Source organism: Diabrotica virgifera, chromosome 3 (genome assembly GCF_917563875.1).
Source record: "Diabrotica virgifera virgifera chromosome 3, PGI_DIABVI_V3a".
Taxonomy (NCBI): domain Eukaryota; kingdom Metazoa; phylum Arthropoda; class Insecta; order Coleoptera; family Chrysomelidae; genus Diabrotica; species Diabrotica virgifera.
Window position 1 is genome coordinate 261,327,941 of NC_065445.1, and position 17,192 is coordinate 261,345,132.

Below are 17,192 nucleotides of genomic sequence, written 5' to 3' on the forward strand. Positions count from 1 at the left end.
TTGATTTTTTGGACCTACTTTCTCCTTTTTATGGTACTGTTCCTTTTAGGACCATATTCTTGCTTTGTCAAATATTTTTGGAATAGCACTTTCTCTTAGATAATGTATTTTTCTTGAAAAAAATTTTAAGGCACCATTAACAGAATAATTCATATGTATAAAAACGTAAATATTTTTATAGGCCCTTTATTCACCATTGCCAAATTTCAGTGTTCTGGCCTTGCGTTCGAGAATATGCTCTAAACTCGAACACATTTGTGGACAAATGACAGTGACAGATTACGGACTGCAAACTAACATAAAATACATAAAATCTATGGTAGTTATTTATCCATTTTCACATTTGGATTTAGGAAAAATAAATCTATTCATTTTGAAGAGCTACACGAATTAATATGGCCAAATACTTTGGCATTGATAAATTTTTTGTGTTTTTAAACACAATCAAAGAAGCTGGAGGAATAAGAGCTTCCTTGTATAAACTTTATAGGTAAGAAATAAATTTAAAAATTATATAACAGTTTGTTTTAACAATATCTTATTTTAGGATGGACAACTTGAGACCGGGAACACTGGTCGGTACAGACAAGTACGGAAATAAATATTACGAAAATCCTCATTACTTTTATGGCAGAAATCGATGGATTGAATATGCACCTTACTATGGAAAGTAGTTTTTTATAGGTTATCTATTTTTTGAGTCTGCTCCACGCCAGTCCACTTCAAAACTAGACAGTGCTACTCACAAGTAACACATGATTTTTTGAATGTTAAAAACACAATAGCATTTACATGTTTGGTATGAAACATGAATATAATAGTTGTGTCCCTTGACCCAAAATATATTGGTTTGCTGCTCCATGTAGATCAGTTTTTATTAGTCATTAATATACAGTGATGAGCACGCTAATAACCGGCAGAATAGCTCAAAAGATAGAAAATATAATTCATTGCGAAACAAAAAGAGATGAAACTAGTGGAGGTGGAAATTATCATTATAAATGTATCAATTAACATTACATTACATAGTTTCCCACCTTTAGACGTCTGTGACAGACGTATTTTATAAAATTCTACTGTCACAGTGACAGTTCTCATACTCATCTGATACATCTAAAGGTGGGAAACTATGTAATGTAATGATATTTAGACGTTTATAATGATAATTTCCACCTCCACTAGTTTCATCTCTTTTTGGTTCGCAATGGATTATGTTTTCCATCTTTTGAGCTATTTTGCTGGTTATTAGCGCACTCATCACTGTATATCTTCATTTCTATGCATCTAGGAAACTTTTTGGAAATCTGATAACCAGTGGCAGAGATAACTGGCCTGCGAGGCAGGCACCAAAGTGAGCTTTTTTGCTAGTGTTATAAAAAACAATAATTTAAAAAACCGTAGGGCACCTATGCTAATTTTGCAGGTGGGCACCTTATACCCTAGTGCTGGGACTGGTGATAAGATCTTAGTTTGACAGTTGAATGGGTCCACCAAATAGCGTTGTAAGCACCGCATCACTTATTCTTAAGAAATCGAAAAAAAAGTTTTAATATTATAACAATGGCAAAAAACATTTTAAGAGTAAGTAATAAAGTTTGTAAATACAAATTACAAACTGTATTACTCACCCTTAAAATGTATAAACTCACCATTATCACAATTTTAAAACTTTTTCTTCAACTTCTCAAAAATGAACAATGTGGCGCTTACAATGTTATTCGGCAGACCCATTCAGTTATTTTGAATTATAAGTTAGTGAGATATAAATAAGTATCCGATTTTGTTTTTTTTTTCCTAAATTTTTAACATAATATGTATAGTAGGGATGGCGGTTTTTGACAAAACACCGGTTTTCGGTTATACCGTTTTTTTTTGCTTACGGTTTAACTTGGGGGTTATAACCGGCCAAAAAACCGGTTTTTGGAAAAACCGGTTTTTGGTTTTTTTAATCCAATAGGTTACAAAGTTACATTTACAATACACTTTAGTTTGCGATACTCCATTCGACTCGATATCAATATGATCAAAATTAGTAATACTATCGAAAGAACATGTATTACTTTTAACACGTTTGTATATTTGTAGAATAGGTACATTTTAACTCATTTAATACTTCCTGTAAGTATGAGTGTATCGTTTTGAAAACGTAGCGAAATTCTTGGAGATTCGTATCCGTAATCAGTAATTCGATATTCATAGCCAGAACATTATTTTTGGTAATCAGAAAAAGTCATTCACCCACTTTCAATGTCAAGAGTTAAGTGTGAAAAATAAATGATGTTTGCGTCTAATTCAACCAGATCACTTCTTATGTAAATATTATGATTAAAAATACCTTTTCAAGGAAATATTATAATAAAACTTAATAATTGTTTCTGGCTGATGTGAGATTGCACTTTCAGTTTGCTTCTGTATTTTATAAAATAAAATAAAATTTGAATTATGGTTTTGTTTGGAATAATTACTTGAGAATAATAATTATGATTGGGATCCAAAATAATACCTAACCTAATCCTAATCACCGTAAAAACCTAATAACCGGTTTTACTTTAAAAAGAAAAAACCGGTTATAACCGGGACAAAAAAAAAACAACCGGTAAACCGGTTATTGCGAAGTAACAAAACCGGTTTTAGGTTTAAACCGGTAGGTTTTTCCCATCCCGAATGTATAGAACTTTATATTTCTTCTACGATTATCTAACTCTGATTGTAGTCCTTAACCAAAGAAATATTTTCTTACAGACTTAATTTTTTTAAGTTATATGACTGTCAAACATTGTTCTTATACATAAAAGACATAAAAAAGATAAACTCAAACTTCATAAAAGACGTAAATAATAACTTATATGCATTCTTCTTCTTATTTTGCAATCATAATCCTGAATTCGTCTTTGCCTATCTGGCTATGTCCTTCCATTCAGACTTCTCTTGTGCCTGTCTCTACAATTGTCTTACATTCATAGTTTTCAAGTCATCTTCAAACCATCTCATTCAGGACCTTTATTTTTTTGTCATCTTCCACTGTAATATTTTCTTTGTTGTTTCTGGACATATCCCAGCCATGCAGTCTGCGACTTTTTATAAATTTTACAATATCATACCCTTCATTTAATTCATTAATTTCGTAATTTCTCCTGATTTTCCAAATAGTGTCCTCCTCTTGCAGCAAGCTGTATACCTTTCTTAGTGTACCTTATTTTTTTGCCATTACCCAGGTTTCACAACCATATTATGCTTCTACGGGTCTAATTAATGTTCTGTAGGTAGTTATTTTTGGTTCTTTTATCTAATTATTTCGATATCATCAATCTTTTATTAGCATAGTATGTATGATTCCCACTGGAAATACATGGAGATGTTCTTTACTTATGGAATTCTTTGGAATGATTTCTGTGCCCAGATATTTGAAGGCATCTATACATTCGATGGTATAGTTGTCTATTGTGATGTTATTTTCATTGTCAGGTGTTCGTTTTACTGTCATATACTTCGTTTTTTAAGCCCTCTTTTTCATGACTCTTCCATTAGTTGTTGCTGGTTCTTACTAAGGATAGCTACATCGTCTGCATATGCAGTAATGTCTACAAGTTATATGCATTAAGTTCTCTTAATTTTCCTCCTATTTTAAACCAGAGATTAAAACTCTCTGGTTGATTGGGTTCAATTTGTCGTGTCATGATTCAAGTTTTATGCCACCTAAAATATTTTTTTATTTCAACAAATTTTTTTCTTTATTTTGGGCCTTCTTGGGGAAGGGGAGACTTCTCCATTCTCCCTGTAGATCTGCCACTGATGAGCACAATATTTGGTCACCATCGTTTTCCCTAAATTCCATTCATTGTACTAACTGAATGAAGATAACATTTAACCCCTTCGGTATGGTGATGCACCCGTGTGCATCATGCTTGACTATCTGCTCAGTACGGTGATGCACACGGGTGCATCATGAGTTGTCGTTCGCCATATACGGCGGTGCCACCATCTGCATCATATTTCAGGTATTTTTGTTCCGTCCGAATTACCTTATTCAAATCTAAAAGTGGGGGAACCACGCCCAAAAGTGGGTGATGTCCAGAAGGAGATTAGATTTAGTTAATTTGATTGGTGATAAGGTTGTTTGGATGTTTGACTGATGGCATTGTGTGGGAGGTGAAGTTACTGTGCTGCTGTTTACAACTTACCTTACTATCCCTTGCAAGATAATTCGGATGGAATTTCCCAGATTAGGAGACTGGGACGGTATCAAGCACAAAATAATCTGGGGAATTCCATCCGAATTATCTTGTTTATCTTTTTTAATAATATTTGTTTAAAATGGTATTTTATGGATAAAATTTAATTTAACTCACATACTATGTAGAATAATAAACTGAATAAAAATAGTTTTATTTCTAAAATTAGTGTTATTATTACATTAACTTTAATTAGTTGTAGTGTGATACTGAATTTTAACTGACCACGCGAAGCCACTCGGTAAGCGCTCGAATCCGTATATAGGAGCCGACTTGCCGAATGACGGTCCGGCACGAAGGGGTTAATGTACTGTAAAATTAATTATCAAAAATTTTACAGTCTAGAAAACCAAAAATTAAAACAACTTATTTGTGTTTATATTATTTCTTTTTATTAGATTTTTATTTTTCAGGTTTGGACTATGATGGAAGCCAGGTTCCTGCTGAATGGTTTGGCTGGTTACATTACAAAACTGACCTTACCCCAGATAAGGATCCATCTAGACCAAAGTATAAATGGATGGCAGATCACACAGAAAATTTAAGTGGAACTCCAGGGCAGTATATGCCATATTCCACTACTAGACCCAAAATTGAAGCATGGACCCCCCCAGGAAAATAGAAAAATGTTATTTTGTGTAGTATATTGTGAATTTTATGTATAAATAAATTAAAATAAATCTAAAAAGTCAAACATCTTTTAGAATTAGCTAGAGATTTATACCAGAAGTAAGATCAGAGTAGGCACGGCACAGTACTATCTGCTGGAAGGGTTGACATGGAGGGGATATGACATGTCGACCGCTTCTCAAGGTGGCATAATTTGTAAGCCGTCCCCTATGGGCGATAAATTCAGTTCTTTTTGTGCACTATATTTTCTTAGCTTAGTAATGAAATCCCCCTCTTCTTTTCAACCAGATCCTTTGGAAACATAAATAATCTACATATCCCTCTTTCACTAGACAAACACTGTTTCACTGCTTACAATCTGGGAATCTGGGACAAAGCACATTACCATTTTTATTATAAAAAATACAATGGTTCACAAAAGTTCCTAATCTTTGCTTGTAAATATCACCAAAAAACTATATTTCATAGAAATTTAAGACTGAATTATGGTATTATCTTAAAAACATTATACTTAGGCAGAGGAAGCAAAATTTCAACTTTATAGGAATTAAAAAGGCTGAGATTGGGCAAATCCTAAGTTTTCAACTTTTGTTTACAAATAACAATATGACAGTAGTGACGTCACACTTCACCTATCAGCCTTGAAATCTCATCCTATTTTTCTATATTGAAACTTTATCTACGTATTATATCAAATATTTTCTGCCATATAGAGCATTTATAGCAAATTTCTATTGATGCATTAGCACAAAATTAATCATACAATATTTTGAATAATCTCTGAAAATCGCTGTGGGATTCTGACCTCAGAAATCTCCAGTGATGTAAACATAGTTTTGTATTAAAAAAAATCATATCTCTTTATTATATACAGTAGATCTTATTAGAACCAGTAGAACCATTAATAATTAGGTACTTATTGGAACAACTATTATTTATTATCAAATAAACCAATTTACAAAAATGTATACAGAAGTAAGTAAAAAGATATTTTTATTAATCCAAATTGTAATAAAATACCACTTAAATTTTATAACGAGTGCATATTATTATTTGGGTGGTACAATCCTGGTAACTGTTCTCTATAATCCTCTAGAATTGATCACTATAAAAGTGTCATATAAAAAGAAAAATAGCTAAGCTAGAAAACGTTTAACACATTTGTGACAAAACAAGTCTATATATTTAATTAATTTAATTTCAAGAAAAATTATATTCTTCCAGCTATTGCACGTCAAATAGTAGGTACAATGTTTGATAGGCTGGCAGCGTTGCCACATCTAATGTTCAGGCCTGGGGATTTAATGGGTCATGCGTAGGCAGAATTTAAACTCAATTAACGTATTTAAAGAACAAATTTAAAATTATTTGAATATACAATTTGCAATAACGAATAAATAAAATATAACACTTAATTTTTTACTTATTCTTACCATAAAATTACTTAATACAAGCACAGTGTCATTTAAATTGAATTTATGATAGATTTGTCATTATAAGTGCAACCAGCATCAATTTTATTAATCATAGATTATTTAAAAGCAGCCTTTACTGATTCGATACTAATAAAGGACACTGTACACCTCTTATGGAAAATATAAATACACTCAAATACAAAAAAATACATGAATATATTTCATATAATTGCGTCATATAATATAGGTTACAATCATTTCATATAATTGCGCCAACTCTGAATTTTGATTAATAAAGGCGTAAACTGATATAAATAAATCTAAAATCAAATGGCTACGTACGTGAGTTACAAAGAAAAAATATATTTTGCGAATCGTCAATAAATCTTTTTGCAGGTATTAAGGCAGATGCTTAGTCTTATCTTATAGATAATAAAGTAGGTATAATTTGGCCAGTCGTACCAAAGTAAATAATTCCTCTAATTCGTACCTTCGCTCACGCTGGGTAAGATGTTTTCAATAGATAGCAAATAGACTAATAGTATTTCTGTATAACACTTTTATGAACCTCAAAAATGTGATTACCATAAACTTTAATTACAATTTACGGCCTTATTAATCAAAATTCAGAGTTGGTGCAATTATATAAAATAATGGTAATTTCGAGGACGAATCTATTCGTATAAATTTTATTGCATTTGAGTGAGATTTTTTCAATAAGATGTGTGTGGTGTCCTTTTGATACATTCTTAGTAATTTTTTATGGGCTTCTTACTACTATCCGAGTACAACTGATAAATCTTTCTAGTCTTAAATCTCTAGTTTGCTTTATTATGAGTGAAAACTATTAGCTGCCTAATAGAAATGGAAGATGGTGAATTTTAAGCGTTCTTTAAAAGTTTCTTCTATTGGTATCAATATCTCCTTTAGCATTAAGTTAAATCAAAGCGTCACTGCTATGGAATTATCTTCTCCCCTAGGAGCAATATCCGGTCTTTGCAACTGTACATGGTTTTTAACAATATGACGAGTTAAAGACGACGAAAAGTGATACGAACAGCCACAAATTGTACACCTAAAATTAAAAACAAAATCTGGTTTAGAAATCTAATATATACTCAAATTTATGTGATAAAAACATGGAAATTTGAAAATTCGAGGCATTGTAAAAAATGTAATTTTTCAAATTTGGCGGGCAACTTTCATTAGATTTTCGAGTTTTTTATGTTGGTATTCATGTCCATGTGCAGACGATACAGGTATTTTAAGTGATGATATGAATGGATTACAACACCTTTTAAATGCCACTGACACAGTGGGAAGAGAGTTTGGCCTAAACATAAACTGTTCAAAAACAAAATACATGGTATTTAGCCGTTTGGCCCATCAAGATTCACGGTTATATGTTGATGGTCACATAATTCAAAGAGTACCCAGTTTTAAATATCTTGGTTGCCATATTACTGAATAACTAGATCCAGATAAAGAGATAAAATGTAGAATTGAGATAGCCCGCACGGCATTTTTAAAAATGAGGTCACTCTTCTGTAATGATAATTTACAACTTCAACTTCGGAAGCGCATGATTAAATGTTACATTTGGTCAGTCCTCTTGTATGGTGTCGAAGCATGGACATTAAAAATATCCACCATTAATCGTTTGGAGGCCTTTGAAATGTGGCTGCACAGACGTATACTGAAAATACAATGGACGGCTATGCTGACAAATGTGGCAGTCTTTAAGAGAGCAGATGCTGCCCGCGAACTGCTTGATAACATCAAATATAGAAAGATGGCCTATTTTGGACACGTAGTAAGGGAGACCGGTATAATATTCTTCAACTTATTATGATGGGTAAAATTGAAGGTCGCAGAGGAATTGGTAGAAAGCAGGCCTCTTGGTTGAAGAATATCCGGGAATGGACAGGAATAAAGAAAGCAGAACACCTATAGTATTTTTACTACAAAATCAAGATTACGTAGGTCAAAATTTTTGACGTATGAGCACTGTCAAAACATTAGAATGTGACTTTTCATCATGGCCACGTTTATGTCATTACTTGTCAGAGATATTTTTCTTTGTTTTTGTTTACTATAAAAATAATATCTATAATTATTTATTTTAATTAATGATGTCAATTGGTTTTCATTACTTGCCGAAATATATATTAATTAGAATATTATCATAGTGTAGGTATAATCATTAAAATAGATTATTTCACAGCTCACAGCATAATTGTCCCAGGCTGACCGGTACCAGCAACAGTGAACTGTCATTTGTGTTTGAATGTATGAGCAGCGTACGAATGTCTAAAATATTTAACCAAAATTATTATTTTTTGGAATATTGAACTTAAATAATTGTTTTAGAAAATTTATATTATTGAAAATAATAAATGTTTTTGGTTATTTAATTAATATCATTCTAAAATTCTCAATGTAATCGCTATAAGATCGGGAAGTTCCGTGTTGGTGTCGTATTTTAGCTGTGCTACACAAATTTCAATTCTAGATGTTGTTCTGAAGCTATTTCCTTGTGGCATTTTTATGATTAATTATTTATATGGGAAATAAGCCACAATTAAAATGAAAAAAATAATTTTATTAACGTTTCGACGCCCAAATCGGGTGCCGTTGTCAAAATACAAAATATTACTAAAATAAACTAAAGTGTTGTTGCTAAGCAAAAAAATTCTTCTAATAATTTATTTAATCTCACTCATTTATATTGGCAATTCAGACATATATTATACATTTTAAAGTAGAAGACTTTAAAATGATATTGACAATATTTATGAGTTGCGTTCCTGGGACGACTTACTGAAAGATAGTTCATTCGATTACATGAAATTAACCCCAACTCAAGAATATCCGTCATAAAAAATTATAGCATGTGATATGTCTTTAAAAAGACAACCAAATGCAACGACAGTAAAATTCTCGCGTTAGAGACTTCATAGTAAATCACAAGGGAAAACCAGGAAAACCCTGTGATACTATCCCGACATCGTAAGTATTTGGTCTTACATTAATTTACTCTCAAAAAATAATACCAAATTCTGACTTGTAACATGTTTAAATTATAAATATTATTAATAATACTAGCTATATAAGTAATACTAAAATATAAAATATATACTAGCTCGATATTATTGACTTACTAATCTTGGTATTTTCTTTCTATTGACTTCCTCTTTCAGTATGGGTAACCACATCCTACTGCATTCTACCGAGGAATTTGCGACACAATTGGTTTCATTTAGCATAATTAGAGCCGCTTCTTTGATTTTTCTCTTTTTACTATCTGATTCTTTCAGGACTATACTTGAATCTCTCCACTGAACTCTATGTTCATTATCCCATGCGTGTTGACATATTTGAGATCTCTCAAATTCTCTATTTTTAATATAAGATTGATGTTCACTTATTCTAACGTCTAATGGTCTTGATGTCTCACCTAAATAAAATTGTTCGCATTCACAAGGTATTTTATAAATGCAATTTTTTGTTCTTTCTTGATCATTGTTAGGTTTAGTTTTAGATAGAATAGATCTCAATGTGTTTGTTGTTTTGAATGTTGTTGAAATGTTGAATTTATTTCCTATTGTTTTAAGTTTCTCGGATAGTCCTTTTATATATGGTATTGATATTTTCCTCGTATTATTTCTGGTGAATGTTGTAGGATCCCGTTCTAAGTTGTTCTGTTCCATTCGATCCAATCTTGACAATTCCTTATTTATAAACGATAAAGGATAATCATTTTTTAATAAAACATATGTTAACAATTGTTTTTCTGCTAAAAAGGAATTTTCGTTAGAACAAGTAATTTTGGCTCTATCATATAAGGATTTAATGATTCCCTTTTTAACGTTGATGTTGTGATTTGACTTGTAATTGAGATATCTGTTGGTGTGTGTTGGTTTTCTATACACTTGAGTCTCATATCCAATATCCTTCTTTGAGATCAAAACATCGAGGAAAGGTAGGCTGTTATTGTATTCCTTTTCCATTGTAAATTTTATTGTCTCTTCTTGATCGTTTATAATATTCAGTAATATTTTGTATTTTGACAACGGCACCCGATTTGGGCGTCGAAACGTTAATAAAATTATTTTTTTCATTTTAATTGTGGCTTATTTCCCATATAAATAATTTATTCAATTCTAGAGTTGATGTTTTGGAATATCATTATTTTCGTTAACATTAACAAATATTTTGGCATATGATTAATATATTTCGGCAATTAATGAAATCCGGGTGATACAGTAGCGATCAACAGGTGGCAACAAACGCGGTCCAATATTGCGAAAGTTCTGCGAACTTTCAAAAGAGAGGCAACAGTGCGTCGGTAATTCGACACTGACAGTGACGTTTATACTATCAAAAACAATAATTTTTATACACATAGGCGCGAAATGTTGCCAAGTCAGTGACGTTCGATTTCTTGTTATAAAAAAATCGATTTTTATTAGTTCCAAGATTATACAAAATCTAGGCATGGGATAAAAGAGTTTATTTGAAGAAAGTGTATTTTTTTGTCTTTCTTAATGGCGGTACAGGCTCCTTTTTTCAATATCTTATTTAGTTGTGGAGTAATTTCCACATACTAACATATTTCTGAAATTGGGCTCTGTACCGCCATTCTTTATTTACACCAGTTAATAGGGAAGAAAATCGTCGATTTCACGTAAAAATGTTAAGCAGGGTTTTGAAGGTTTTAAACGATAGATGAGGTATAAATGATGATAATTCCGTGAAGACGTACAGCTAATTTTTCTTCTTCTTTTTTTAAAACAGTTACAAAGAATGAAAAACTAAGTTTTTTGACTATAAAACGTTTCTTATCCATTTTAGAGAAAAATGTTTCAAATAAATATTGTAGACCTTAAAAAGTTCTTCAATTTGGTGGGACACATATTGAAATATATAAACAATTGACCGAGATAATTGTAAAAAACTCTCATTTTTGCACTAATTTTTAAATATTAATAACTGTATTTTTTGCACAACGATATTTAATTTAACTACTTCAAATTATGCCAATTAATGGGTTATTTCAGTGTGCTAAATTTCAACTAGATCGACCAAATAGTTTATAAGTTATTCAATTTGTTTATCCCAGACAGCAATTGTTTAAACAACTGTTCTTGCCCTAACAGTGACTCTAGAGATATTTTACAAATCGCAATCGATTATTTAAGACTCTAATTTTAAGATGTATTGAAAATGTTTTAAGATTTTATCAAAATTGTTGTTAAAAAAACCGTCTGAAAAAGACCCTACATTTTAGGTTATAAACAATTAGAATAACTTTGACAGTTTTTATGTTACACGCTAGTATGTAGGCTCATGAAAAACTGGTGAAAAAATACACATTAAAATAATAAAATGGATTTTATATGACTAATAGAAATCAAGTTAGAATTTTTTTTTCAATAAATCATATTTTCATTGTTTATAAACATTAAGAGCTGAAAATTGAATAAGTTGTTTAAAAAAGTCTATATTTTCTGACCCACTTCATAGATTGCATATGCAGTAAAAAAATAAAAAGTCATGACTCGTTAAAATGATGGTACTCGTGAAACACCGCCAACAAATGTAAAGGTGAGAATAGCTTCGTTTTTTTTTTTAGAATGGAATCCCAATTTGAAACATGTTGAAAAAATTTGCAGTTTAATTGCTATTACTTGCTTTAATTTTACAATAGTTTCTCGTAAGAATTACTTATATTTTACTAATTAAAGTATATTATTTATATAAATATACAATAATAATTAGCTCAGGCCCAGAAATTAAATTGGTTGAAAACACGATCTTATCCATAAAACAAAAAATATTTTTAGCAGTTAGTAAAAATAAAAAGCAATTGATTCAACTTTTATGTGCAGAGCTCAACAAATCTGGGTACCGAACTAAAGTAGCAGATGAAGATGCGGACGTATTAATAGTGCAGACAGCTCTTCACGAACATACATATGAAACTAGCAAGACCATTGTAATAATTGGTAATGATACTGATACACTCATAATATTGACGCAACTCTCTGCTCCGGACAATAACATATATGTATTTTGAAAAAAAAAGGCGAAAAAGGAAAATCTATCTGTTATAGTTGTAATAGTTTTAAACATTCTCATCTAAGAAAATACGTTGGGTTCTTATATATTTTTACTGGGTGTGATACAACTTCCTCTTTTTTTAATCAAGGAAAATTCAAATTATTAACTGCATCGTCAGAAATTGTAGATCTGATAAATATTTTTTACGACGAGAATGCTAACAAGGAGGACATCATGAAAAACGGATGTGATATCATTGTTGCTCTGTATTCTGCTGCAATTGATGTTATATATAAAAAAAAAACATAATAACATATTGTCATTAAATGAGTTACGTTTTTTACAATTTATAAGAAATACAGGGAAAAAATCTTTTAAATTGGAAAATTTGCCCCCAACAGAAGGTGAAGGTTATCAGCATGTACTTGGCGTTTATCATCAATTACAACACTGGTTAGGTAAAAAACTGGATGCTATCCAATATGGATGGCAAAAAACTGATACGGGTTTTCAACCTATTTACACCTTAGATTGTTTGATCCCTGAAGAGATATTAAAACAAATTACATCTAAATGTTCAACGGGTTGCAAAAGTACAAGATATGGTTGTAAAAAATATGGTATAAACTATACGGATCTTTGTACAAACTGTGCAGTGGAAGAAGAGGAGAAAAAATGTTGTAATCGCGCTGCAGTGGTTCTTGACGATGTCGAGTCAGACTTTGTAGAGGATGAACTGTAACTTGCCGAGAAGCGATTTAGAAGTTATAGACGTTCACTAGAACAATCAAATTAAAATTCATAAACAATGTTTTACTTTTTTATTTTTATAATTAATTATATGAATTTATTAAAATATATATATTACTATCAAAACAAATATATGACTTTTATTCTAATTATTGAACTAAACATACATCATTAAATAGTGCAAACATATTACATATTTATACTTATTAGATGCCTACCTAAACAAATATTAATAGTTTCATTAAATTAAATAACATTTCATAACAATTCAGAAACAAAATAAAACAAACAATTTTTTAAAAATTATTAAGGACTTTTAAATACTTTTTAATTATTTCAAATAAAAAAAAATGTATTGTACTAATTTATAATTATTATATATTTATATAAAAAATATACTTTACTTAATGATTTAAAGAATTTTTAAGAAATACTTGTAAAATTCAATAACTTTTATAGTAAAATTGAATCAATTGATTTTCACGGGATTTTCCAATTGTGCAAGGTGAAATTTGCACAATTTTTAGTATTTTTTTGAGCTACTCCAGTTAAAAAAGAAGGTTGTGCGTGCTATGGAAGGTGATAATATATTGCAGTTTTTTTCCAAAAAAGGAAGCGAAGCTTGAACACTTCTCACCTTCACTTTCGTTGGTGGTGTTTCACGAGTACCATCAGTTTAACAGGTCATAAGTTTTTATTATTTCACTGCATATGCAATCTATAAACTGGATCGTAAAATATAGATTTCCATATATAAATTTTCAGCTCTTAATGTTTATAAACAATGCAAAATTTGATTTATAAAAAAAAATACTAACTTGATTCCTATTTGTCATATAAAATTATTTTTTCTTTTTTAATATGTATTTTTTCACCAGCTTTTCAGTGAGCCTACATGCAAGCGTGTGACATAAAAACTGTCAAAGTTATTCAAATTGTTTATAACCTAGAAAGTAGGGTCTTTTTCAAACGAGTTTTTTAATAACAATTTTAATAAAATGTTAATTTTTTCTTAATGCATCTTAAAAGTAGACTCTCGAATAATTGATTGCGATTTGCTAAATATCTCTAGATTCACTGTTAGGGCAAGAACAGTTGTATAAACAATTGCTCTCTGGGATAAACAAATTGAATAACTTACAAACTATTTGGTCAATCTGGTTGAAATTTAGTGCACTTAAATAAACCATTAAATGGCATAATTTAAAGTAGTTAAATTATATATTATTATGTAAAAAGTAAAGTTATTACTATTTAAAAATTAGTGCAAAAATGAGAGTTGCTTGCAATTATCTAGGTCAATTGTTTATGTATATTATTATGAGTACTATCAAATTAAAGAACTTTTTAAGATCTACAACACTTATTTAAAACATTTTTCTCTAAAATTAACAAGAAACGTTTTATAGTAAAAAAACTGAGTTTTTCATTCTTTGTACCTGTTTAAAAAAAAGAAGAAGAAAAATTAGCTGTACGTCTTCACGGAATTATCATCAGTTATCTCTCATCTACCGTTTAGCACCTTCAAAACCCTGCTTAACATTTTTTCATGTTTTTTTCCCTATTAACTGGGGTAATTATATTACGAATATGTGTGCCAAATATCTCGACAAAATATTCAAAATTAGAGCTGCAATCTTGGAACGCGTTTGGTGCTACCTGTTGATCGCTACCGTTTCCTCTTAATTAGAATAAAGAATTAGATATTATTTTTATAGTAAACAAAAACAAAATAAAATATCTGACAAGTAATGACATAAACGTGGCCATTATGAAAAGTCACATTCTAATGTTTTGACAGTGCTTTTACGTCAGAAATTTTGACCTACGTAATCTTGCTTTTGTAGTAAAAATACTGTATTTAGAATAGCTCGAGACAGAGACAGTTTCGCCATGTTAATCGCCAACGTCAAGGGGACTTGATAGGGCACGTTACGAAGAAGAGTTCATGCCAGACAAATATAAATACATGTACTAAATATTTTAAAATAGGTTTGTTCCTTTCCTAGAATATTTTGGCATATATATCATAAGAGTGACGTCATCCATTTGGGCAGGATAACGTAATCGATTATTTTTTTTAAATGAGAATAGGGGTCGAGTGATAGCTCATTTGAAAGGATATTCAATTCTTTGTTCAGTAATATAAACATTAATATAATTATTTATACAGGGCGTCCAAAATTTTTTTTGAAGTTATACTTCTCTATGCGCGATTGAGAGTAAAATTTCATAATACTGCGCGCATGCGCACACAGACAGTATGGCGTTTAGTTGCTAAATCTTTCTAGTTATGTATAAATATATCAGTGCAAGAAAAGGTGTGAAAAGAATATATTAGTGTTTTTAGAAAAATATTTATAATAATTTTTGTGTCTTTGGATTTGTCTTCCTCAGGAGTAGGATGAGTATTATTAAAACATTTTATTGTATATTTATTATACTTTCACCTTGTCTGTTTGTTACCGTGAATTGTCATTAGGTACGTCCGAACCGATACAGACTACAGACACAGTCGTCGTAGCGTATTTGGTATAGCATTCGGCCAGAGATCGAGAGGTCTTGAGTTCGAATCCAGTGCAATCCTATACCTTTTTTTTATTTTTTTGAAAGCGGTAAGCACAAAATTAGTTAGGTGTCTAAAAAAAAATTAAAACAAACTGTTTAAAGTATATTTATTTTTAAGAAATCATATAATAGAAGTGGAGGGAAGGGAATGGAGATGGAACCAGAAAGAAGAAAAGGTAATGGAAATAGCGACTCCAAAAAACTAACACAGTCACACGGAAGAAACGACGTAGGGACCATCCGAGGAACAGGGAGAGAAGATATTGCAAGTGAACAGGACACTAACAAAAAATGTATAGAATTAAGTAGTGATAAGTTTAGAAATAGGAAAATAAATATTAATTATTATAATAGTAATATGATTGGTGGTGGGAATATTAATTTTAGGAATAGTATTAAAAATCAAAACAAAAAGAAATAAAAAAGAAAACAGAAAATAATGAAAATATGCACCTGGAACGTAAGAACAATGTTAACTGCAGGAAAAATGGAAGAGATAGCAGGAGAACTGAAAAGATACGGTATAAACGTAGCTGCCATACAAGAGACCAGATGGAAAGGAAGCGGCGAATTAGAAAACAAAAACCTCAGCCTCAAATACTCAGGGAGCGAAAGACAAGGGCAATACGGAGTAGCATTTATGATACTCGGAGATGTAAGGCAAAAAATACTACAATTTAGACCGATAAGTAACAGACTTGCATACTTGCGCATAGAAGCAAAGCCAAGCAATTTGTCACTACTAAACGTATATGCGCCTACAGAAAATGCGAACAGAGAAGAAAAAGAAAAATGGTACGATGATATAGAGGAAGAAATAGAAAAGATACCCAAAGAAGACACGATCATGGTACTGGGAGACTTCAATGCCCAAATAGGAAAAGAACAATACACAGAAATTGTAGCAGGAAGATACACAATACATGAAAGGACAAATGACAATGGACAACGATTATGCAACCTAGCAACAAGAACAGGCATGGTCATAAGCAGTACAAAGTTCCCGCATCCTAACAAACATAAAATAACATGGATATCACCAAATCTGCAAACTAAATCTCAGATAGACCATATTTTGATAAACAGGCGGAGACAATCTTCAATTAAGGACGTAAGATCCTACAGAGGAGCCTGTGCTGACTCAGATCATTTCATGGTAACAGCAAAAATAAAACAAAAAACATGCAGGAGTAAAAATAAAAGCAAACAAACGAAATGGGGCATTGAAGAACTAAAAGAGGAGCAAGTAAGAAGGAGATATCAGGAAGAACTGGAAAAATATCTAAGAATCGATGACAATCAAGAATGTGTCGACGTGAAACGGGAGTGGAGCTGCATAAAAGACGCCATACAGGAAGCAGCAGAAAAAACAATTGGCAAAAAGAGGAAGGAGAAGAAAAAAGAATGGTACAACATCGAATGTCAAAAAATTATGAAAAAAAAAGTGGAAGCGAGATTAAAATGGATAAGAACGAACACGGCAGAAGACAGAGAAAACTACGAATTACTGAGAAATGAGGGCAAAAAAATTAAC

The 17,192-nt window shown here is 31.0% G+C and overlaps 2 protein-coding genes across 3 annotated transcripts in view; one reads left to right on the forward strand and one right to left on the reverse strand.

Annotated features, from left to right (window-relative positions):
- Positions 1 to 262: 262 nt before the first annotated feature.
- LOC114326841 (probable NADH dehydrogenase [ubiquinone] 1 alpha subcomplex subunit 12) lies at positions 263 to 4,926 on the forward strand. The gene is made up of 3 exons (XM_050646155.1): positions 263 to 490; positions 548 to 665; positions 4,645 to 4,926. The coding sequence occupies exons 1-3, from the start codon at positions 396 to 398 to the stop codon at positions 4,852 to 4,854; spliced, it is 423 nt and encodes a 140-aa protein (XP_050502112.1). The 5' UTR covers positions 263 to 395; the 3' UTR covers positions 4,855 to 4,926.
- An 852-nt stretch (positions 4,927 to 5,778) lies between these two features.
- The window catches only part of LOC114326831 (PR domain zinc finger protein 15), a 53,612-nt gene continuing 42,198 nt past the window's right edge, over positions 5,779 to 17,192 (reverse strand). For both annotated transcript variants that reach the window (XM_028275283.2, XM_028275282.2), the window contains one exon: positions 5,779 to 7,352. In XM_028275283.2, coding sequence (XP_028131084.1) covers positions 7,220 to 7,352 — 133 coding nt within the window. In that variant the 3' untranslated portion in view covers positions 5,779 to 7,219. The remainder of the gene's footprint in view (positions 7,353 to 17,192) is intronic.

Bases quoted from the DNA above. Each gene is read 5' to 3' on its own strand.
- LOC114326841 (XM_050646155.1), top strand. From the start codon at position 396: ATGGCCAAATACTTTGGCATTGATAAATTTTTTGTGTTTTTAAACACA. The intron at 491-547 runs GTAAGAAATAAA...ATCTTATTTTAG, and splicing joins TCCTTGTATAAACTTTATAG to GATGGACAACTTGAGACCGG. The intron at 666-4,644 runs GGAAAGTAGTTT...TTTTATTTTTCA, and splicing joins TTGAATATGCACCTTACTAT to GGTTTGGACTATGATGGAAG.